Below are 23,037 nucleotides of genomic sequence, written 5' to 3'. Positions count from 1 at the left end.
AAGGCCGGTGGAAATCACTTTCTCTGAGAAGAGCTGGCTTTGTGATTCCCGACATCGTATTGACTTATTTTGGTCAAATGTCACTAATGTTCCATCCCTAAATCTCCTCATGCTATTGCCTTCACTGACTGCAAATGATCTCTGCTTTTTCATGCTTTCTTACCCGTCATCATTTTCTTTCTGTCGGCCACTAGCTAAGGAACACATACGGCGTAATCGGCAGAGTCGGACCTTTTTGGTGGAGAATGTCATAGGAGAAATCTGGTCCGAGCTGGAGGAAGGTAGCGTCCTTCAATGTCCTTTGCTCTTGCTGGATTTTCCTGTGCTGCTCGCGAAAAGCCATTCCCATTTGTCCCTTTTGCACTTTTGGAAAATGTTCAAACTCAGTGGGTTCTAAAGACCACTCATGCAGGGAGAGCTCTTTTGGGAGCTGTAATTTTGCATGTTGTAAAACCAGGTAGGGATTGGAATTGATCAGTTCCAGAGTAAGTCTTTTGTGAAACGCAGATGATTTTAGGGCACTCACTATTCACGTGACAGGAAACTGCCCACTAAGTACGTGCCAGGTATGCAGCAATGTGTGAATCTTAGATTCACTCACCTGGGTTCTCCATCATCCATGTCTAACCGTCCTCCTGGGCAGATTGCATTCTCTTTGGTCATGGTTAACTCCTAGAGCTGCTAATTAGCAAAACCATTGTGCTAATGAGAAGTTTTGAGGGCACTTAGCTGGGTCTACCTAGTTACCACCCACGAGCTTGTTTCAGATGGGGTTGGCAAACAGTCTGTGTAAAAGATGGCTGTTTTTGTGCCAGGTGATAAGTATGTGGTTGTGGACAGTGGCGGTGGCACCGTAGACCTGACAGTCCATCAGATCCGGTTACCGGAGGGACACCTTAAGGAACTGTATAAAGCAACAGGTGAGGCCCTGCAGGGCTAATTTTCTTATTCCTGAGCCAATTCCAGGCAGTTCTGTTTTCACTTGCTTCAGATAACTCTCAGTTTTATTCTCTTGAATGCCACTAACATGTGGGATCGTAGGCGGTGGAGGATACTAATGTCTGCTTGAAATTGGAAAGCAAAATGCAATTAAACATTCTTTAAAACACAAACCACCACAACTTGGGTTTTGGCCTAAAGCGAGCCTGTTTCAGATCCTGGCCAAGGGCGCTGGTTTCTGAAAATTCCGAAAGGATGAGCTTGCAACTTGGTGTTGCCCATGACCGTGCTAAGGTGAACTTTCTAGGGAGGCCTCACCTTGTCTTGGATCAAGATTGCCAAACCATTGGCCAAGTGCGGTAGCTCACGCCTGTAATCCCAGCACTTTGGGAGGCCAAGCAGGCAGATCACTTGAGGTCAGGAGTTGGAGACCAGCATGGCCAACATGATGAAACCCTGTCTCTACTAAAAATACAAAAATTAGCTGGGCGTGGTGGTGCACACCTGTAGCCCCAGCTACTCAGGTGGCTGAGGCAGGAGAATTGCTTGAACCCAGGAGGCAGAGGTTGCAGTGAGCAGACATTGCGCCACTGCACTCCAACTTGGGTGACAGAGCGAGACTCTCAAAAAAAGATTGCTAAACCAAAGAACATGCTGTTTCCCTTTTGGGAGGTTGGAGGGGAAAGGATAATAAGTAATTAGAGGATCACACAGGGACTAGACCAGGCCTGCTGATTTTCCAGCCCCCGCCCTTGGATGTCTTGGATTGGAATACCATAATGGTCCTAGTTAGATAAAATTATTGATTTTTTTAAAAATGTAATTGATTTAAAATAGATTGTTGGCTGGGAGTGGTGGCTCATGCCTGTAATCCCAGAACTTTGAGAGGCCAAGGCAGGTGGATCATCTGAGGTCAGGAGTTTGAGACCAGCCTGGCCAACATGGCAAAATCCCATCTCTACTAAAAATACAAAAATTAGCCGGGCATGGTGGTGCGTACCTGTATCTCAGCTACTTGGGAGGCTGAAGCAGGAGAATCACTTCAACCCAGGAGGCGGAGATTGCAGTGAGCCAAGATTGTGCCACTGCACTCCAGCCTGGGCAACAAGGGCGAAAACTTTGTCTCAAAAAAAAGAAAACACAAAAATAAAATAATAAAATAAAGATTGTTGACAAGAGATTTCTGTAGGGAAAAGCTTCTCCACATGGAATGAGAAGCAGCGCAGGGTTCTGAAGTGTAAGTAAACACTTATAGCTGCCGTCCCATTGCTAAGTGGCTCAGAGATGAACAGGTGGGCCCGTTTCTCAGAGTCTGGATTGGGTTTCTAATGGTTTTTAACACCATGGCCTCCCTTTTTGTTCTCAATTCAGGCGGACCCTATGGATCTTTAGGAGTAGATTATGAATTCGAAAAACTTCTGTATAAAATATTTGGAGAGGATTTTATTGAACAATTCAAAATCAAACGCCCTGCAGCCTGGGTTGACTTAATGATTGCGTTTGAGTCTCGCAAAAGGGCGGCTGCCCCAGACAGAACTAACCCGCTGAACATCACCCTGCCCTTCTCCTTCATTGACTACTACAAGAAGTTCCGCGGGCACAGTGTGGAGCACGCCTTGCGGAAAAGCAAGTGAGTTGGGCTCATCACCTCGGGCTCTGGACATTCTAGCGGGTGGATCGTGCTGATGGGAGAGAGGAGCGAAGTGTGGACTTCGGGTTCCAATCCTACACACTGGCTGTATGACCTTGGGCAAGGGACTCAACTTCTCTTCCTTCAGTTTTTTTCACATTGAAAATGGGGATAATAATTCTATGTAATTCCAAGGGTTGTTGTGAGAATGCAATGAATTCATACATGTTGGGTGCTTAGAACAATGCCTGGGACCTGGCAAGTATTATCTATGTGTTTGCTAAAAACAGAGGAACTATGAAAGCAGCGAAGTTTAGTTTTGGCCCCTGCCATATCCCCAGTGTCTAGAAGAGAACCTGGTATGCAGTAGGTGCTCAATAAATATTTGTGGAATTAATCCAATGGGAATGTAGGTTTCTTGCCACTCTGAGTCCCTTGACTGATTTTGTGTCTCAGCTTGTTGCAAAATGAATATATTTAGAAGACAGTTTAAAGCCGAATTTAAAAAAAAAGATAAAAATAATAGATTTCTAATATTCTTAAACATTTTAAATTTATATATATAATATCCATCATGAAATGATGACTACAGACAGATTTACCTATCTATCATATTTCATAATTACCTTTTTCTAATAATCCTTTTGTAAGGGAACATGTCAAACATTTATCCTGTAAAATACCCCATTGTCCAGCTTCAACAAGTGTCAGTTCCTGGCTAGTCTAAACCCAATTATTTTAAAGCAAATCTTAGAAATTAGCATCTCATCTATTTCAGTATGTACCTCTAAAGGAGACAAGTTTTAAATCACAACCACAATACCACGATAACACTTAACAATTAATAATTCCTCAATATTATCAAGTATCTAATTAACATTAATATTTTTCCATTTGTCTTTTTTTTTTTTTTTAACTTTGTACCAACATCCAAATGAGGGCTCTACATAGCAGCTATCTGATATGCCCCTCGAGTCCCACTAATGTACAGGTTCCCCTCCTGGTTTTTCCTTCACAATTTATTAGATGGCAAAACTAGTAGTTTGTCCTTAGATTGGAGTTTCCTATCATCTGGGCTTTGCTCATCTCACGTCCGTGGTGTTACACAGCAGGTTCTATCCCATGGCCTTTTTTTTTTTTTTTTTTTTTTGCAAGTTGGCAGATGGACTTAGAGGTTTAATCAGATTCAAGTTTGAATCTTTGGCATATCTGCCTTACGGGTGGTGGTTCCTCCTACTGCATCCCATCAGGGGACATGAAATGTCTGCCTGTCTCTCCTTTTGTGATATTAGCAGCCATTGATGATTATTGCCTGGTCCACTAATGCATTAGGGGTGGCTCCGTGGCCACCATCTTGGTCCATCACTCCTTCCTCATTTATTTAGCTAGAATACTCCTAGAGAGAGAAACTTGGCTCCTCAGTGGTTTGGTTGCCCTGAACTACAGCTCACTTAGGGAAGACAGGATAAATAGGTTGGGTTTCAACCTCCATTTATGAGTTAAAAAAAAAAAAGATCAATTTCCTAGTATCCGCCAAAGTAGCTAATGAATTTTTCCTTTTGTGAGGGCATGAGGGGGAGTATCATTAAGAATTTGAGGATTTAAGCATATTTGATGTATTTTAAACAATGGCAATTCTATCCTTATTGACACCCACACTGTCCCATCTCGGCCAGTAGGAGCCTTCTCACGTTGGCTCTGAGTCCCTTTGACATGACATTTGTGGTGGTTGACAGTGTCTTTGCCTTCTTGTATGTGAAGACACTCTTGGCTCATCTTGTACATTCCCTACCCCAGGCCTGGAATTGGCCATTTCCCTAAGAAGCCCTGGTTCCTTTTAGTGGAAGTGAAAGCAGATTTCATGTCAGGTCTTCTTGCCCTTGGAGCAGGGCCAGTCTGGACCCTCTTACTGGGCTGATGTTCTCTGCCCCGTTAGTCCCCCACAGAGGGCACCTGTCCTCTGTTTGGAATCCCAAGACCTACCTGCACAGTTCTGGGGCCTGTCAACCCTCCCACTAAGAAACAGGCTGCAGCCAGCCATGGGGTCATTCCATACCACACCGCATTGTCCTTTGGCCTACGCCATGGAAAGGATTCCTTACCAACATGTTCTAGATTCCCGTCCAGCATCTAGAACATGTTGCTGGGAAGCTGCTGGTGTGCGCTTTGCATCAGGGACAGAGGCGCCATTTGCTTGGCCTCTGAGAACAGGAGGGGCACGCCCTGTGGGTTTGGGGAATACACAGTCCCTGGCATTTGCTTAGTGCCAGAAAGTTTCCAGAGCGCTTTCACAGACATGGTATTTAACTTCATCTTTACAACAACCCCCGTGAAGGAGGTAAGTCAAGCGCAGTTATCCTTGACTTCCAGACGTGGAGACCGGGCTTGAAGAAAATGGAGTCTAATCTGCCCAAAGTCCCAGAGCTCCGCAGTGGTGGTGGCCAGGCTAGAGCCCCACAATCCTGGATTCCCGTCCAGGACTCTCTGCTCCACACTGCTGCTTCTGGACAGAGACCGTGAGGGCCACCTAGTAGAATTAGCCTTACTCTGTCACCTGACAGGTGTCTGGAGGGCTGAGGACATGCACCTGAGCGCACACATGTGTAGCCATAAGTAGCAGTACAATAAACTCGCCAGGGAGCTTTTAACGTGCTTGAATCCAAATATTGTTGGGTTCAAAGTGTGGTCCTGCAAAAGAGACAGTGAGCCCTTTATCTCCTTGTCTTTGCACTAGACTTTGGCCTCCACTATCCCAGGGGAAGGTCGGTCACAGCCAAACTTAAGATACAGAGAAGAGATTATGTCTTAGCTTTTGAGCTTCTAAGGGTCCAGGTCCTGGCAGTTTAGGGTTTCCAAAGGTGCTTTTGGCTTTCAACCCCCTTTCTGCCTGCTAAGAAGTGACAGATGTTCTGCCAGGGCAGGTGTCTATGCAGATAAGCCTGGGTATCGTGTAGACCCTCACTGCCTGCTCTTCTCCATGCTATGCTCCTGCAGTGTGGATTTTGTGAAGTGGTCCTCGCAGGGGATGCTGCGGATGAGTCCAGATGCCATGAACGCCCTTTTTAAGCCGACCATTGATAGCATCATTGAGCATCTCCGTAAGTATCAGCCAGGCTCGGCCACTCGGCGAGGCAGAGCTGAGAAAGGGGATGGGCTTTTCCAGCATCACCAGCTGGTGCCTGTGGAGTCAGGTTGGCCTGGATCTGGGAGCCACAGGCAAGGGCCCTGCAGGACTGGGCAGGGCTTGGGCATGTATGGGAGAGGTTACTGGGCATAGGCTCTGGATCCCTCTCCTCGTACTGCAAAGCTGCTGAGAGCTTGTCTCACCCAAGCTTTCCGTTTGGCCTCAAAAGTCAGAGAGCTGGTAATGACAAAGAGGAATAATTAAATAAACAAACAAAACTTTAAAACAACAAAAAAGATCAGAGAGCTGGAAGCTCTGAGGCAATGTTACCTGAGAGTGGCAGGCCCTAGGAAATGCATATTCTTTGCTTTACTGGGACATGTTAGACATCCTTACCCTGCTAGGGGAGAAGGAACTGTTGTGTGAATCAAAGGAAGTTCTGCAAGACAGCAAATGGAATCTGGCTATGTCATTTTCCTGCTGCATTGGTGGCAGTACCCAGGGACACATAGCAAACTCACCGGGACCTCTTTCAGTATCCTGTCCCCTGCCTACCAAATCAGACTCTCTAGGAGTGGAATGGGATTTTTATGAAAATCAGAGAATTCTATTTATAACAACCTGCCTTGACTTGCCCAACAGAACCACAGGTTTGGAGAGCTTTAGGAGTATTCATTTATGCAAACCAAATTCTACTTAAAATTATCACCATGTATCTGTTAAAATGCATTTCTACTTAGCAGCAGCTCTGGCTTTTATTCTGGAACATATTGGTGTGCAAACTCCCTTTCTTTAAAAGACCAGTTCTGCAAAGATTCTGTTCAAGGAGCTCAGAGTAAGCCTGCCCTCCCAGTGGCCCAAGTGGCTTTATCCGTTCCCCACAGATGCAGGCAGCCCGGTTCCCCCTTCCTTGCTGGCTTTTGGTGACAGGACATTCTCCCTGCTTCTTCCCTTCCAGGGGACCTGTTTCAGAAGCCCGAGGTGTCCACCGTCAAGTTCCTCTTTCTGGTGGGCGGCTTTGCCGAGGCGCCCCTACTGCAGCAGGCGGTGCAGGCTGCTTTTGGGGACCAGTGCCGGATCATCATCCCCCAGGACGTGGGCCTCACCATCCTCAAGGGTGCCGTCCTCTTTGGCCTGGACCCCGCGGTCATCAAGGTGCGCCGGTCGCCGCTCACCTACGGGGTAGGCGTGCTGAACCGCTACGTGGAGGGCAAGCATCCGCCTGAGAAGCTGCTGGTGAAGGATGGCACTCGGTGGTGCACTGACGTCTTTGACAAGTTCATCTCTGCCGACCAGTCTGTGGCTCTGGGTGAGCTGGTCAAGCGTAGCTACACCCCGGCCAAGCCCTCCCAGCTGGTCATTGTCATCAACATCTACAGCTCTGAGCATGACAACGTCAGCTTCATCACTGATCCCGGGGTGAAGAAGTGTGGCACGCTCCGCCTGGATCTCACAGGGACCAGTGGCACTGCGGTGCCCGCCCGGAGGGAGATCCAGACCCTTATGCAGTTCGGGGACACCGAGATCAAAGCCACAGCCATTGATATAGCCACTTCGAAGAGTGTCAAAGTTGGGATCGACTTCTTAAATTACTAACCCTCCCGCCCCGCTGCCTGTCCCCTTGGACTCAACTTATCTGCATCTGCTGACCTCAACCTTGACTGTTCTTTCCCTAACCTTGACCCTCACCATTGCCCGTGTGAATTTCAGCAGGGAAGATGAGAACAATCAGGGCTAGAAATAATTAGTGACTTTTGAGGGCACACTGGAGTCAGAAAAACAGAAATTAAGATTAAGGTTTAGGCATAGAAAATTAAAGGATCCTGGAGGAGCAGCTAGTTTTCATAGGTACAAAAGTGGTGAAACGGCCACGGAGAAGGGAATCAGTACATTTCTGCAGCAGTGGTTGCGCTGCTTTGAACAGATCTCCGTTATGTAGAATTTAGGATGCCCTATTGCTGTCTTTCTAGATTTAAAATGAGATCTTTGAACCAGGAGGAGATCTTCATCTGAGACTTGTCTTTCTAAATTTTTTGGATGGCCATCAATATAAAATGCCACCCATCTGTAGTTAATTTCTTTTCCTCATCATGTGATTAAAAGTGGTGATTCAGTGGGAACTGGGAATGTTTTTAGCTGGTGGTAGAAGGCTGCCTACACTGGGCACTGTTTTAGATTCTCATATCATTTAAATAGCAAGGAGGTTCAGGGAAGAATAACCGTAGCCTTGGGTAATCCACTAGGGCTTTTGCGAGTAGGAGAGCTGATACCTCACATTCTTAGCAGGTGAAAACTTGCCATGATGGAAACAGATAGTGAAGAGTTACTGACGTATCCCAAATTATATGCTGTGACATAAATTCCCAGCATGCCCAGCCCTGATTTCTGAGTTCATAAGTAATTCTAGTGAACCTTAGTAGGAATTCTGGGTAAGAAAATGAGGTTGCCATTGGTCTTGTTTGCATCACCAAGACCAGACATCCAGAAGAGCCCCTCACCTTGAGAAGCAGACAGATTTTAAATTAACCCCCTCCTTCCCACTCACCTTCATCTCCCTAAGAGTTTTGGCCATTTAATTCCACATTTTGAAAGGAATACATTGGTGAAATTTGGGAAGAGAATCTGTGCTATGCAATGTTTCATTAAAATCTTCAGTTTTTCAAATCTCTCTAAAAATAATTTGTAGATCTATACTTGATGTATTAAGTCAGTTTTTTTTCACAGCGGGCCTGTGGCTTGCCTGCATCAGAATTGCCTGGGTGCGTGTTCAGAACAGGTTCCTGGATCTGAGCCCTTTTTAACTGAGGCCGACTCTTGGAGGGGGCACCAGAATCTGCATTTGTAGTGTATACCACATCGTGGTTCAACTGAAATTCGAGAAATACTAACCTGAGATTTTGTTGAAGTTCACACACAGATCACAGCCCGCCCTCTGCAGGTGTCCCCTTTGGGCTCCGTTAGGAAGAGGGCTTCCATGAGAAGGTGACCCCATACCTTGCCCTCTTGGTCAATGGGATTGGGGCTCCACCTGGCTTGGAGATGGCCCTTTTAACCCTCACAGGAAGGGCCGGGGGAGGAAAAAAATTGCAAGAAAGCGACACCAAGAACGGAGCTGACTGAGGAACCAACTGGAGGGTCTTCACTCTCTCCTTCCCCACTGTACAAAACCAGTTTTCTGCAACATTCAGGAGCCAAATGAGGAAAAAGAATCAAGAATCTGACTCACAGCCCATCTGATCTGTTCAAAGCTGTCTTTTCCACCTGCTGAAATTCATTAAATCACTGGAGGCATGCATAATGAATGGAGAATGAGTGAACTTCCAATGCAACTTGGATTTACAAACCCATTATCATAGCCAATATGCAGATTTTAAACAGCATTTCACATTTCATTTGACCATGTCTTCTTTTTCGCATCGCCTGCTGCAGAATTCCCTACTAGAATGTGAAACAACGAACAAACCACAGAACTTAGAGTGTGCTGGTTAGTCACATAACTTAGTAGCAGGATTGTGTATCCAGGCACAAAGGTGTCTTTGCTAATGTTCTCTTGCTACCTGCCCTGCTTCAAACGCTAAATGGTTTGGGTCTTTCTTTGTTGCCAGCCATATTCTACAAATAAGACTTTTCAATATAGTTATGAGTAATATAATTTTATGTACATATAATGTTAGAATATTGTACAGAATCTTTGTTTCTACGATGCGCTTTTCTTGTTTCAAAAAGAGGAAAATGCTTGATTTTTGTTGATGATACTTTTGTTACTGTCCTTAATTTTCCATAGTTTGGTTTCTTAATTGTGCTCACTAAGCATCGATTTGTGCTGATGCCAAGCTATGGACTATGTACGCAAGACCAAGCAATAGACAGAGGTGCCTAGGGTCCGAACACACTGAACGCACATGGACCGCCTGGATCAGGAGCCTCATCAGGCCCTTCTCCATGCACATCCTTCCCAAACAGTCACAGATTCCATTGAAAGGAGCAGATTCTATCAGTTCTTCTGTGCAGACTTTAAGAGCTGAACGTTCTGGTTCTGGAAGCCATGTGACTGTGCAGAACAACCTAAGAAATCCTTTGTGTCCTGAGGGGTCGTTGACCTCTCCTTCCGGGTCAGAGCAGTCACTCTGAGGGCAAAGCGTGGTCCACTGTGTGTGATGTTTTCGGGATGCTAGGGTCAAAGAAAGAAACCAAGTGGTACATAAGCCCAGCTTTTCTGCTGGGCTAAGTGTAAGTGTGAGTAACATGGTCAAGCCCCTCTTTTTTGGGCTAATGTAAAGCCTTTCCTGCCTTGCATTAATGCTATCTCCCTGTGTACTGTTTCTCTTAAATGAGCAGATAGAAATCTGCAGTGTTGGCAGATAGGTGATGGAGAGGATGATAATTTTATCTTCTGGCCACAGAGCTGCAGCCCCAGTTGTCAGAGTCCTTAAATGAAACCCCCAAATCCATCCCTCCTTCCCTACCCCCACTGGAATATTCTAGAATAAGATCACTGGATAAGTACACTTGAACACATTTTTCTAACCTTAGAAAATATCTACAAGGCCTGTTGTCTTGACCCATTACTCAATTGTCCCTGGCATATTATCTGATCTTCACGTTTCTTGGAAGCAGAATCATCAAGGCTTTCCTTTGTAACTGCCCTTTCCGTACACAGCAGGCATGAATAAATGCTGAGTAACAGACAAGTTACAGACAGGAGGGGAAAAAGGAGGAACCATACAACTGTTTTTGCAAAATGATGGCTGAGTCCAGATTATAGAGGTTGCCTTACCCTTAGAATGTTATTTAGACCAAGTTTAGCTTTTAGAGTCCAGGTCTGGTTAATTGCCAGGGTAGCAAAGAATCGCATGCACCAATGTAAACAGGAGTCAGAATGCATTATTAGTCAAAGATCGAATTTCACATTGTAGAGATGTATAGCTGTGATTAAGCTGCATATGTATGCTGGGAAACGGCTTAAGTGGATGGCTAATATAAAAGTTGTTGGCCATAATGTCACACCTCTCATCTGCTTGAAATATGGACCAGTATTCTAAAATATCAGCTACTGGGGTCTCGTTCACTACAAGATAAATTCAAACTTCACAGAACTTTGCAGCAGTTCACCACCAGACGGGATTGTGTCTGCAAACTCTCTTGTCTTCACAGACGCCTAATAAAGCAAAACTCTGAATCTCGTGGCCCAGATTTTTTTTTCCCCCATCCTGGGTTTGCAAACTGCATGATGGACACATCAGTACTGATCTCCCTCTCTACCCCATCTCAGGTGGTGGAGAGAGAGTTTCAGTTTTTTCCAGGTGCTGTAAGTTTTCTTAAGTTATTCTAACAAGACTAGGCCCTTTGTTTGCTGGGAACCAAGGCCCCATCGATGTGCATAGAGCCCCTTTTCTCTGGAAGAAAGTGGTCTAGCCAGAGGGAGGGCAGGTAAGCAGAGTGACCACTGCCAATGCCACTGCACCCCAGTGTAAGTCATTAAAACATGCAGAAGGCCTGGCTGGGCTCTTGCCCCTGGGCATCCCAGCCATCACGTGAAACTGGCTGTGTCCAGAGCCTACACCTGAGTCGCCCTCCACAGTTGGCTCTGAAAGCTTCCTGATGGCCCGAGGTATGTTCTAAATGGGGTGATAAAAGAGAGGTATAAATGGTGATCGGCTCCACCATCCTTCATTTGCAGTTCAGTTTTCAGAAAAGTAGAGGTAGGGAAGGCTGGGAGGTGCAGCAAACAAGCGTGTCCTGGAAGTAGCGCAGCTTCAGCGTCATTTTCTGTAAAGGGAGCAGCCAGCACATGCTGGTTCATAGGGCGGACATCTTGGTGGGTTTCAATCCAATGAGAGGAAGTCTGAGTGTCCCTCCAAGGGTGATTAGAAAGAAGGATGACTCACCTTCCCCAGGTGGACAGCCACTCCTCTCTGCCTTCACCTGTCCCGGCCACCTGAAAATCTGCCCCTCCTAACAGGAGACAGGGAGGGAGGGGCTGCCAGGCCCAGGAAGCTCCTGTATTGGAGGCGCCAGGGCCCCCAGGCCTCGCCTCCTCCCGCCCACTGCCGGCCCCGACCCCTGTTCCCGCCCACCCGCTTCCCCGGCCAGACCTGCAGGCCCAGGCGCCGCAGTGGCTACACCCGCAAAAACGCCCGCTTTGACTTAGAGCCCTCCGCATATCCTTCCCCTGGCTGCGGCAGCCAAGGCGCGGAGGACAGCTCTGAGGCCAGATGTTTACTGCGCAGATGCCCGACTTTACACCTGGGTCCGGGCTGTGCCGGGCGCTGGGGGAAGCGCCCACCTTCCAGGTGGGACCCCGGGAAGAGTGGGGGAGGGGCAGGCTGGCGGCGGTGGGGCCTTTGTGCTCCACGGGGTGAGCGCACAAAGGCCTGGTGGAAGGCAGGGATCCTGGGCGGCCAGGCAGAGGCCAAGTGGGCACCGGATAGCGCCAGCCCCGCCCAGGTGAGCGCTGAGGTGGGATTGGAAGAGGGTGGCTAGGAGGGGCCCTACTTTCTACCCACTCCTAGCCCCCTTTCTCAGGACACCGCCTCTCTTCCCACCCTCCCTGTCCACCTCCTCCAGGCAGGCTTATACCCCAGCTGATGCTTTTGGGCAACATATCCTGTCCCTGAGAGTTTAGAGGTCATCTGTTCGCACCCCCTTTCACTCTGGCACCCTGAAACCAGTTACCTAACCTCTCTGTGCCTTATTTTTCACATTTATAAAATGGGGGTTCCAACAGGAACTCATTCTTAGGGAAGCTATGGGGATTAAAGGAGAATGCGGTTCTGCTGCAACCACATGGGGATAGCCAGTGTTCCCTGTCTGTTGCCTTTTTAAATTGGGGAATGGGTATAATATAGCATTTATATCATGGGGCTGTTGAGAGGATTAAACAAACATGGAAAGCTTTCAGAAAAGTAAGCAGGTGGTCAGTATGGGTGGGACATGGTCTCACAGCCAGGTCTGTCTGACTCCAGGCCCAGTGCTTCCTCCCAGGAGCCAGGTACGTGATGCCAGGGGTTAGAGTGGTCTAGACGCGGCACAGTCCTCACTGCTGTCAGCCTGGCGGGGGCTGAACTGTCTTAACAATCCCCATCATTGCTGACTAAGCCATGACTGTGGCCCTCTCCTCCACCCTGAATCCTCTTCTTCCAGCCTCAAAGGCATTTCTTTAAAGAGATGAACTGGCTCAGCAGGGCAGGACTTGGCAAGGCCTCAGCCCACTTCGGGGGAATGACCAGCGATACCCAAAGAGGGAAGGTGTCTTATTGCAGAAACAGCATCCACATAAACTGATGTTTCAGTGGAGCCCCCTGAAGCAGAGGGTGGCCTCTGCTTACCCTCCTTGGACTCCGTGTCTGCCTTTTGGGACTTCCTGATTCCTTCAAGCCAGAACTTCTTCTCCCTTGTTTGTGTGTGTGTGTGTGTGTGTGTGTGTGTGTGTGTGTGTGTGTGTGTGTGCGCGCGCGCGCGCGCGCCGGTGGGTGGGGGGAGGCTCCTGAGCATTGCAGGATGTTCAGTAGCATCCCATCCCCCACTTCTGACAGCCAAATATGCCTCTGGACATTGCCAGATGTTCCAGGGGTAATGGTGGGGGCTGGCAGAAATCACCACTGCAACCTGATTTCACCTGGATCAAGAAGGTGGTCTGGGGGTGTGCGGGCCTCATCTCTCTCCTCCCCTGAGGCTCATGAACCTAACACAGGGGCTTCTGGGCTTGCTCAGAAGCTTTGCATTCCCAGCCTCTATCATGTTTCACAGCCATAGTATGAGTACAGTTCACAATTGTTGGATGGAGGGGAGGGTGCTTCCAGGGAGAGGAGACCCTGGTAGGTGTGATCTACACACTGTTATCCAAGTTAACATAAAAGGTGATGGGCCCTTGGTAATAGGTCATTGGTTTATGACTGAAGCCAGCTGTGTCGCTGGCTTTGGGTAAGATGGTAGTTCTGCCTCTCAGCCCCAGCCCCTGGCAGTCATTCTTCCACTCCCAAGAGCTTGTGCACACTCAATAGTGATTCCTTAAGGCAGTGACTTTTGATGAGACCGTTTCATTCCCTCTTCCCTCCACTAACAGAGAGCGAAATCATGGAGCCTTCCAAGACCTTCATGAGAAACCCGCCAATCACACCAGGCTACAGCGGTAAGTGTGGACGTACCCTGCAGCTGTGCCTGGCAGGGGAACCCGGCTCCTGGTCTCTGTCCCTGCCTTGACCCACTGTCTGTGTCTGTGCAGCCAACTGGAGCAGTCTAGGTGCTCTAGCTTTTGAGACATGCATTGAGAGCATTCCATCGCTGAAGATGGCTGATGGCCGGGTTCTGAGGGGCAGAACTTAGACCACACGTCCCAGAACATGGCCTGGTATGCAGAGGAAGCACTTAATGCCTGTTGAATGAATTTGGACCAGGATAGACACAATGTGATGAGGATAGACACAAGAATAAGTAGAGGCCCTGTTCTCCCCAAGTTGGTTTTCTCAAGTCCTCCACAAAGGTTATTCTTGTGCTCCCATCCTTTCCTGCATCCCCTAAAGGAAGGCTGGCCAACTGCCCTGGTCTACCTGGGACTGCCTTTGTCCTGGGACTGCCTGGGACTTTCCTTAACACTGAAAATCTTGCATTTGGGAAACTCCTCAGTCCTTGGCAAACCAGGACGATTGGTTGCCCTACCTAGAGGCTATTCCTCCTCAGGCTTCTGGGCTACTGAGAACTTACTAAGTCATATCCATGTGGGTGACAAACCCAGTGGTCCCCACAGACCCTCGGCTCTCCCATACAGCCGTTCTCAGGAGGAGTAGTACTTGGGCGATATTCCAGGGTTGCCCAACCTCACTCTGGTCCTAATGGCTGGTTGAGAATAGGCTTTGGGTTCTGACAAGCTGAGGTTCGAATCTCTGGTCACTGTTGATGAGACTGTAAGTAACTTGCCTCTCTGTGGTAAGTACAACATTCTATAAAATGGATGTATTTGTTTTCTAGGACCACTGCAACAAATTACCACAAACTTTGTGGTTTAAAGCGATGGAAATGCATTCCCTCACAGTTCTGAGGCCAGACGTCCGAAATCGAGGTGCCCGCAGGGCCATGCTCTTTCTGAAGGCGCTAGGAAGGATCCCACCTTTGCTTCTTCCAGCTTCTGGTGGCCCCAGTGTTCTTGGCTTGTGGCAGCATCTCTCCAGTCACTCTCTTCATCCTCACACGGCATTTCCCCCTTTGTCTCTGTGTCACAAGTCTCCCTCTTCTTTCCTCTATAAGGACATCAGTCATCAGATTTAGGACCCACCCTAAATCCGGGATGATCTCATTTTTAGGCCCTTAACTTAATTACATCTGAGAAGTCCCTATTTGTAGATAAAAGCACATTCACAGGTACCAGGGGTTAGGACTTGGATATATCTATTTGGAGGATACAGTTCAACCCACTACATGGGATACCATAAGATTGTTGTGAGGATTAAAGGAGCCAGCATACAAAACCTATTTTAAATGTCTTGGTCCTTAGCGAGACTCGATAAAGGTAGTTCGTATGCTTATGTTTGTGCATATATGCACTAATGTAAAACCTAGGCAGACCAAAGTCGGCCCTGATGGCAGGGAAACTGTGGCAAAGCCCCTAGGGTCTTCATAATGTTAGGATATCTTTTAATCATCCAAGGGTTGGGGAGTCTGGGCGATGCATGGAAGGCTTCCAACACTGTCAAGATTAGTTTAGTAATTAGATTCTTCCAGAGGGGGTTATTGTAGGGCTCTGGGGGTGAGGATTGCTACTTTCAACTCTGAAGCCAGGTTTTGTTTTCCTGGAGACCATGGCAAAAATGTTGGGTTTCCATAAGGAGAGAGATTTATTTATTTATTTTGCAGTTTGAAACCAAGTTCTTAACCAGTTTTCCTCATTTGTTCTTCAAAAAAAAAAAATGGTTTTATTGTGACAATATTATAGTACTTAGGATTCAGCCTCCAGTTTAAGTAAATAGTTGTGTTTTACCCATACTAATTGTAATGATTATATGTTACTTGGTGGGAAATGGTGAAAAATTGTGCTAGGGGTGGGTCTTGCAGATAATGAATTTACCTTTTTGTGTAACAGGGCTCCACTTTTAATAAGCCTGCAATTTCCTGATGGTCCGGCAAGAAAGATCCCAAATTGCATTTGGGAAGTGTCGAGGAAAATAAGCTTTCTCTTTAAAAAGATGAATAATTTCAATTACTCCTTAGACTATCATTTTGGCCCATTAAATGCTTTCCCCATTTTCCGTCAGGCTGACATCAGGGGCTTTGCTATTCAAAGAGTATTACTGTCATCGCCTTTGTTGAAATGGGCCTTCCCTCCCCAGCTCCAAGGTCATTTTTTGTGGCCTTGGGGGGGCCCAGCCGCAGTGGAAACAATAGCACTGCTTGTATTAATGGCCTTTGGAAAAACGTAGTGCTGTTGGCTGAGGAAGAAATGCCAAAGGGTGGGCTGAAATGCTGGGGAGTTTAGGTGGGCTCTGAATTCCTTGCTGGCCAGTCTTGCTGAAGGCTGTGATTCCATTCGGCTCTTGCAGGCTTTGTGCCGTTCCTCAGCTGCCAAGGAATGTCCAAGGAGGATGACATGAACCACTGTGTGAAAACCTTCCAGGAGAAAACACAGCGCTATAAAGACCAGCTGCGGGAATTGTGCTGCGCAGTGGCCACTGCCCCGAAACTGAAACCTGTCAACTCCGAGGAGACGGTCCTGCAGGCCCTGCACCAGTACAATCTGCAGTACCACCCCCTGATCCTGGGTAGCAGCGCCCTGAAACCATTTCCCCTCACCCCTGGTCACCCCTGCAGATTCTCATAGGCCAGCTGAGCTGCCCCATAGCACCCAGAATCCCGCACTGTTCCAAATCCCAGGGGTCAGCACCAAATGCAAAGGCTCCATTTCTTAAAATGAGAAAGATACATTTCTTTTTCTTTTTCTTTTTTTTTTTTTTTTTGAGATGGAGTCTCACTCTGTTGCCTAGGCTGGAGTGCAGTGGTGTGATCTCGGCTCACTGCAACCTCTGCCTCCCGGGTTCAAGCGATTCTCCTGCCTCAGCCTCAGCCAAGTAGCTGGGACTACAGGTGCATGCCACCATGCCTGGCTAATTTTTGTATTTTTAGTAGAGACGGGGTTTCACCATGTTGCCGAGGGTGGTCTCGAATTCCTGACCTCAGGTGATCTGCCTGCCTCAGCCTCCCAAAGTGCTGGGATTACAGGCATGAGCCACAGAGGCTGGCAGAAAGAAACATTTCTAGGGGAGGGGGCACAGTCCTGGTTAGGGAAGAGGGTGCTGGTCTGAGAACTAGGAGACCCTAGGCAAGTCACAGGTTTTCAGGCCTCAGCTTCTGGGTCAGTGGAAAACATTTTTTAGTTGCTTTCTCTGTGCCATGGTGTCTTTTTACAGAATGCAAATATGTAAAGAAACCTCTCCAGGAGCCCCCGATCCCTGGCTGGGCAGGCTACCTGCCGAGAGCCAAGGTCACTGAATTTGGCTGTGGCACGAGATACACTGTCATGGCCAAAAACTGCTACAAGGACTTCCTGGAGATCACGGAGAGGGCCAAGAAGGCACATCTGAAACCATATGAAGAGTGAGTCTGGCTTGGGTCCGTACCCCAGGCACAAGATCAAAGGGAGAAGTGCAAACCCAGGATGGGGGTTTACCAGATGTCCCCATCCCAGCACTAGGACTATTTATGTGTCATTTGTCTTAGAGAAGGTGCCTCATTTGTAGTTTCAGGGCTTCCCCAGTAGGCAGGTGCCCTCTGCTCCCAACCTGTGCTCAGCATTCCCCAGCAGCTCTACCTGTGGTCTTTGCTGGTTTGCAGGGAGGGGATGGGAGTAAAAACCAGCAGGGCTACCATCCTGGCAGTGGCTTAAGGCCCAAGGGTGCTGAGTGGCCTCAGCTTTCTCTTCCGCGAAATGAGGAGGAGGATCTTTACCTTTAGAATAAATTGTAAAGAAATAACATACCATGTTCATATATTTACTCTTATATTTATGTATTGTATTTTATTCTATTTATTATTATTCTAAATAAAAGGTCCATAACTTTGTGACTTCTGTTCTTGTTTTAGAATATACGGAGTTAGCTCCACAAAAACTTCTGCTCCGTCTCCAAAAGTTTTGCAGCATGAAGAGCTGCTGCCAAAATATCCCGATTTTTCTATTCCAGGTGAGGAGAAATGTCTCTTTGCTTCCTACTACCGTTTTAAAAAGGGGATGAAATGTTTGCCGTGGCCTTTCTGCTTAGCTGGGCCAGCTCCCTGCAACTCACACGGATGGTTTCTCTCCTAGATGGAAGCTGCCCTGCCCTTGGAAGGCCCCTGAGAGAGGACCCCAAAACTCCGCTGACATGTGGCTGTGCTCAGAGGCCAAGTATACCATGCAGTGGGAAGATGTATCTAGAACCACTGTCCTCCGCAAAGTATGCAGAAGGCTAGAAGCGCAGAGTCTCCCAAGGAGGTGAACTTTAAGTGGGGCTTCCAAAACCTGCCGTTCTCATGTTGGAATCACGCCCAGTGAGCAATAAAGAAATTTAGTAACAAGAATTTTTTAACTGCCGCCTGCATCCTGAGTGGTTGACAGTTGCATGTCATTAATGATAAAGACCGTTTTTTGTCATGTGGGAATAAAGAGGCTGCTTCTCCGCATGCTAAAGTTTCTTGTGCGGGTTTTCTCCAGGTTGTTGACCATGAGCTAGGGTTCCTAACCCCCGAGGTAACACTGCAGCCAGGCCAGGATCTTCACTGAAGACCTAGCCCAACCCTCTAACCAAACAGTCCCTGGGTCCTGGCATGTTCCTGACAGCGGCGCAGACACCACGCCCACCCCAGCCCTGGTTTTCCAGAATCCCAGTCCCCAGGAGGGTCCAGTTGGCAGATACCAGCTATATTGGTGTGATAGGGCTGCCTCCACAAAGTCCCACAAACTGGGTGGCTTAAGACAACAGAAATTTATTGTCTCACAGTTCTGGAGGCTGGAAGTCCAAAACTGGGGTGTTAGCAGGGCCAGCTCCCTCTGAAACCCGTGGGGAATCCTTCCTCATCTATTCTTAGCTTGCTGTGTTTTGCAGCCACGTTGGCATTTCTTGCTACTAACTCCAGGCCCCCTGGGTGCCTCTCTGCCTTCACACGGCCATCTTCTTTTTTTTTTTTTTTTTTTTTTTTGAGACAGAATCTAGCTCTGTCACCCAGGCTGGAGTGCAGTGGTGTGATCTTGGCTTACTGCAAGCTCTGCTTCCCGGGTTCACGCCATTCTCCTGCCTCAGCCTCCCAAGTAGCTGGGACTACAGGCGCCCACCACCACGCCCGGCTGATTTTTTGTATTTTTAGTAGAGACGGGGTTTCACTGTGTTGGCCAGGATGGCCTTGATCTCCTGACCTCGTGATCCGCCTGCCTCGGCCTCCCAAAGTGCTGGGATTATAGGTGTGAGCCACCGTGCCCAGCCACACGGCCATCTTCTTACAAGGACACCAGTCGCACTGGATCAGGAGCATGCCCTACTCCACTGTGACCTCATTGTAACTCATTATACCTGCAATGACTCTAGTTCCAAATAAGTCACATAAAGTACGGGGACTAGGACTTTCATGTTTTTTTTTGTTTGTTTGTTTTTTTGAGGGACATAGTTCAAGCCGTAACACTGGATAACATCATCTTGCCACCAGCAGGCACCCTGACCTCCCTCAGCAACCATCCGTATGCAGAAGAAATAACAGCTCCTGGGACAATGAGACCGTTGTCATCCACTCAGATATGTGCAGAGCCACACAAGGCAGCAAGCTGGGCCTGGGAGGTTTTTTCCAAGGCAAGAATTTTCACCTGGACATCCTGGGCTCCCATGATTCCATGGGTAGAAGTCAGAAGGTCAGAGAACTTTGATGAGAAAAAAAGTTACATCATTGTTTTCACTAACCTCCAGGCGAAATTTAGTATTTCCTTCCTTGATGAATGCAAGCAACAAACCACTGCAGGACCTGTCACCTTGGCCTGAGAGCAGTCACAGATGTTTTTGTATCATGTGGCTCTCGCTGCAAACAGCTGGAATGATGTTAAAGCTCATCGCTGCAAACAGCTGGAATGATGTTAAAGCTCATCTCTGTAATCATGGTGGTTATTACAGTGACTATATCTACTCTCTCACATGTTGTTATTCAATATAAGAATAAAGAAATGGCTGTTTTATAAATTTGTTCTTTTTAATATTTTGATAATATTTCAATATTGTTTCCATTGTAATCTTATGTGTTTTGCTTTAAACATTTGGAAATACTGTTCTGACAAGAGGCCCACAGGTTTCACTAGACAGCCGTGGGTCCCCACCACAAGAATGGTTAAGAACATTTGTCCAGGAAAACAGCCACGAATGTGTGTAAAGGGAGATTGTCACACAAAACCAGATAACAACACCTTCCCCACAGGGTTCAGGATTATGGTACATCTCATTATTTTTAAATGATATGATGGAAAAATGGTGTTGTATAAAAATACTGAGGATCCCATACATGAAATAGGCAGGTCATAAAACTGTACAATAACACCAGACCTGTGTGTGTGTCCCTCATACACACAAACTCATACACACTATAATCCTGCTTTTTGTTTTTAAAAAAGTGTGGTGGGGGGCACTAACCTATAATGCTAGCAGTGGTCATTTGGATGATGGTCCTGTTGGTTATTTTTATTTGTTTATTTATGCTTTTTTCAATTTTCCGTAGCCAATAGGTATTGTTTTTATAATCAAGAAAAGTCATTAAAAATCCCTATTTGAATTAAAAGATATTTTAATATTTTAGAGAGTAAATGTTTAAAGAAAGGTCAGGTGCAGTGGTTCATGCCTGTAATCCCAGCACTTTGGGAGGCTGAGGCAGGTGGATCACCTGAGGTCAGGAGTTTGAGACCAGCCTGGCCAACATGGTGAAACCCCCGTCTCTACTAAAAATACAAAAATTAGCCGGGCGTTGTGGCGCATGCCTGTAGTCCCAGCAACTCAGGAGGCTGAGGTGGGAGGAGCTCTTGAACCCGGGAGGCAGAGGTTGCAGTAAGCCAAGATCACACCACGGCACTCCAGTCTGAGCACAAGAGTGAGACTCCGTCTCAAAAAAAAAAAAAAAATGTTCAAAGAAAAAAGCCGCATCTCAATAGAAGGTAGCTGGATTCCCTTCCAAGGGCTGAGGCAAAGCTCAGTGAACTGTCGGGATTTTTTCCCAGTGTTCTGAAAACCTGAAAGAGTTAAAACCCACAATCTTGGAAAGGAAACGTGGAGCTAGATCTCCCCACTGCCGGGATTGGGGGGTGGCCCAGCCTGCTGCGTCTGTGCTGGCCTCTCAGGGATGAGAGACAGGAATGGATGTCTGCCTGGGCCCAAACAGTTTGCAGATAGCTCCTAGGGGCTCAAGGTTACTGGGGGTCTTTGCACATGAAATTAACGGGGTGTGAGGACTGAAATGACCCCTTACTACTGCCCTTATCTTACTCCCATCAAGGGGATCTTATGGTGCATCAATATTTAAGTCATTGACTAATTCATTTTGCACCAACTTTTAAAAAATGGTTTGAGCTGTAAAACTGAAACAAAACCAGAAAAAACAACAACCCAGTGATAGAGGTAACAAAATTGAATAAAGGTAATTTAAACAATTCTTTAACAGTATCTAATTATTCTACAACTTCATGATTAAGATCACTGAGTTCAACGTGCAAATCTGTAACTCCCTTTGTTTAAGCAGTTCCGCATTGCAAGTCTTTTCCTTAATCTTTATCCTTTCTGTTTCTCCCTAGCCTATAATTTCTGGAGTGTCGTCTGTTGGCGGGGGAGGTAGAGAGGTGATTTTACTGCTCAGCAAGTTATCATTATTAGCACAAGCTGCATCTGTAATGAGCTCATTCTTGCCACTAAAAACAATTTCCATTACCTGATAAGAAAATTCCTTGGGCCAACTTGGGCCTTTTGTTGGGATAGTTTGACCTCCATGGCAATCAAATGATCTTTTGGGGTCACCTCTTCCTTTTTCTGTGCAAGAATTGACAGTTCTCTTTTTTTTTTTTTTTTGAGATGGAGTCTCGCTCTGTCACCCAGGCTGGAGTGCAGTGGCACAATCTCGGCTCACTGCAAGCTTTGCCTCTCGGGTTCACGCCATTCTCCTGCCTCAGCCTCCCGAGTAGCTGGGACCACAGGCGCCCGCCACCACGCCCGGCTAATTTTTTGTATTTTTGGTAGAGACAGGGTTCACCGTGTTAGCCAGGATGGTCTCAATCTCCTGACCTCGTGATCCGCCTGCCTCGGCCTCCCAAAGTGCTGGGATTACAGGCGTGAGCCACCATGCCCGGCCAAGAATTGACAGTTCTCTTCACAACAAGTGTGGAGAGGGGATGCCATGGTTCTCCGTCCCCACTCCCCATCCTGCAGAGTGGTGGCCAGCTGGCTATAAGTGGGACCTTAATCATGGCTCTAACACAACTTTGCTCAAGCACAGTTGTGAAATGTGTGGACAGCAGTCAGACTCCCTGAGTTCATATCCCAATTCAGCTTTTTTTTTTTTCTGGCTTTGTGACTCTGAACACCTTCCTTAGCATCAAATTCCTCTTTAGCATCACCTGTTTAGCATCAAATTCCTAGTTTGTAAAATGAAGATAACAAAAGAGTCTACCCAGTAGTGTAGGCAAAAAGAGTAAGAGACTAGGCAGGTGGTCAGTCTGGCCCACACATGCTCAGTAAATATTGTTATATAAATTACATTTACCATTTGGGTAAAAGGACCTGGAAAAATTGCTGTAGCTGACATGCACTGAGAGTATTAGGAGTGACGTCTCGGAGCCCACATAGTGAGTTATTGGCAGAACAGGGTTCAGAATCCAGAGCTCCTGGCTCTTAAAGAAGTGCCCTCCGCACCACGGCAGTTTTCTTCCTGGGATTCTCCCCTGTGAGGCAAGCAGCACAGGTGTGATTAGCCAACAAGGAAAACAGCAATAGCAGCAGCCAGTGAGGAGAGTGCTTGCTTCTGCTCAAGCTCTTTATCTGGAATAGCTTATTGAATCAGGACAAATCACTTTCATTTCATAGGTGGGGACACTGAGGCACAAAGGGATTAAGCAATTTGCTCAGAGCCACACAGACAGTAAGTGGCAGAGCCAGGAATCGAACTCAGGCTGTCTGAGGCCAGGGTCTCACACTTAACTTTCATGCCTGGACTGCTACGTCCTGTGGATCTCTTCAGTAGCCATTGTCACAGTAACATGAACTACTACTAAATGGCTCACGGTTTCAACATTGAATCAACTTAGAAAAGTGACGAAAGGATAAGCAAGGAACACAAAAGTATAATAAACATGCCGGAGTCAGTATACTGG

The 23,037-nt window shown here is 47.2% G+C and overlaps 2 protein-coding genes and 1 long non-coding RNA gene across 10 annotated transcripts in view; 2 read left to right on the top strand and 1 right to left on the bottom strand.

Moving 5' to 3' along the window:
- The window catches only part of HSPA12A (heat shock protein family A (Hsp70) member 12A), a 184,664-nt gene extending 173,792 nt beyond the window's left edge, over positions 1–10,872 (top strand). For all 4 annotated transcript variants that reach the window (XM_057299008.2, XM_003825624.5, XM_014346530.4 and 1 more), the window contains 5 exons: positions 195–281; positions 816–920; positions 2,311–2,569; positions 5,564–5,667; positions 6,652–10,872. In XM_057299008.2, the coding sequence (XP_057154991.1) occupies positions 195–281; positions 816–920; positions 2,311–2,569; positions 5,564–5,667; positions 6,652–7,289 (1,193 nt within the window). In that variant the 3' untranslated portion in view covers positions 7,290–10,872. The remainder of the gene's footprint in view (positions 1–194; positions 282–815; positions 921–2,310; positions 2,570–5,563; positions 5,668–6,651) is intronic.
- LOC134731111 (uncharacterized) lies at positions 8,836–12,012 on the bottom strand. Its single transcript, XR_010113210.1, has 3 exons — positions 11,789–12,012; positions 11,582–11,673; positions 8,836–11,311 (listed from the first exon to the last, which is right to left on the bottom strand). It is a non-coding gene; the product is annotated as an uncharacterized LOC134731111 (long non-coding RNA).
- On the top strand, positions 11,854–19,873 carry SPMIP5 (sperm microtubule inner protein 5). 5 transcript variants are annotated; one of them, XM_055093384.1, is made up of 7 exons: positions 12,135–12,684; positions 13,759–13,824; positions 16,226–16,444; positions 17,090–17,276; positions 17,763–17,860; positions 17,983–18,150; positions 19,309–19,873. In XM_055093384.1, the coding sequence occupies exons 1-6, from the start codon at positions 12,627–12,629 to the stop codon at positions 18,126–18,128; spliced, it is 774 nt and encodes a 257-aa protein (XP_054949359.1). In that variant the 5' UTR covers positions 12,135–12,626; the 3' UTR covers positions 18,129–18,150; positions 19,309–19,873. The 5 variants fall into 5 exon arrangements, with proteins under 5 accessions (XP_008949202.1, XP_054949361.1, XP_054949359.1 ...); XM_055093385.1 differs by having other exon boundaries at positions 12,139–12,684; positions 19,356–19,871; XM_008950954.6 differs by lacking the exon at positions 12,135–12,684 and adding an exon at positions 11,854–11,986 and having other exon boundaries at positions 17,983–19,852.
- The last annotated feature ends 3,164 nt before the right edge of the window (positions 19,874–23,037 follow it).

This window comes from Pan paniscus, chromosome 8 (genome assembly GCF_029289425.2).
Source record: "Pan paniscus chromosome 8, NHGRI_mPanPan1-v2.0_pri, whole genome shotgun sequence".
Taxonomy (NCBI): Eukaryota; Metazoa; Chordata; class Mammalia; order Primates; family Hominidae; genus Pan; species Pan paniscus.
The sequence above is the reverse complement of the archived record's forward strand: the minus strand, read 5'-3'. Positions and strand labels throughout refer to the sequence as shown.

What these genes read in the sequence shown, in the direction of transcription:
- SPMIP5 (XM_055093384.1), top strand. Translation starts at nt 12,627, where the DNA reads ATGGTCTCACAGCCAGGTCTGTCTGACTCCAGGCCCAGTGCTTCCTCC. An exon ending in CATCTGAAACCATATGAAGA is followed by an intron (nt 17,277 to 17,762) that starts GTGAGTCTGGCT and finishes TTCTTGTTTTAG; the next exon opens with AATATACGGAGTTAGCTCCA. An exon ending in TCCCGATTTTTCTATTCCAG is followed by an intron (nt 17,861 to 17,982) that starts GTGAGGAGAAAT and finishes TTTCTCTCCTAG; the next exon opens with ATGGAAGCTGCCCTGCCCTT.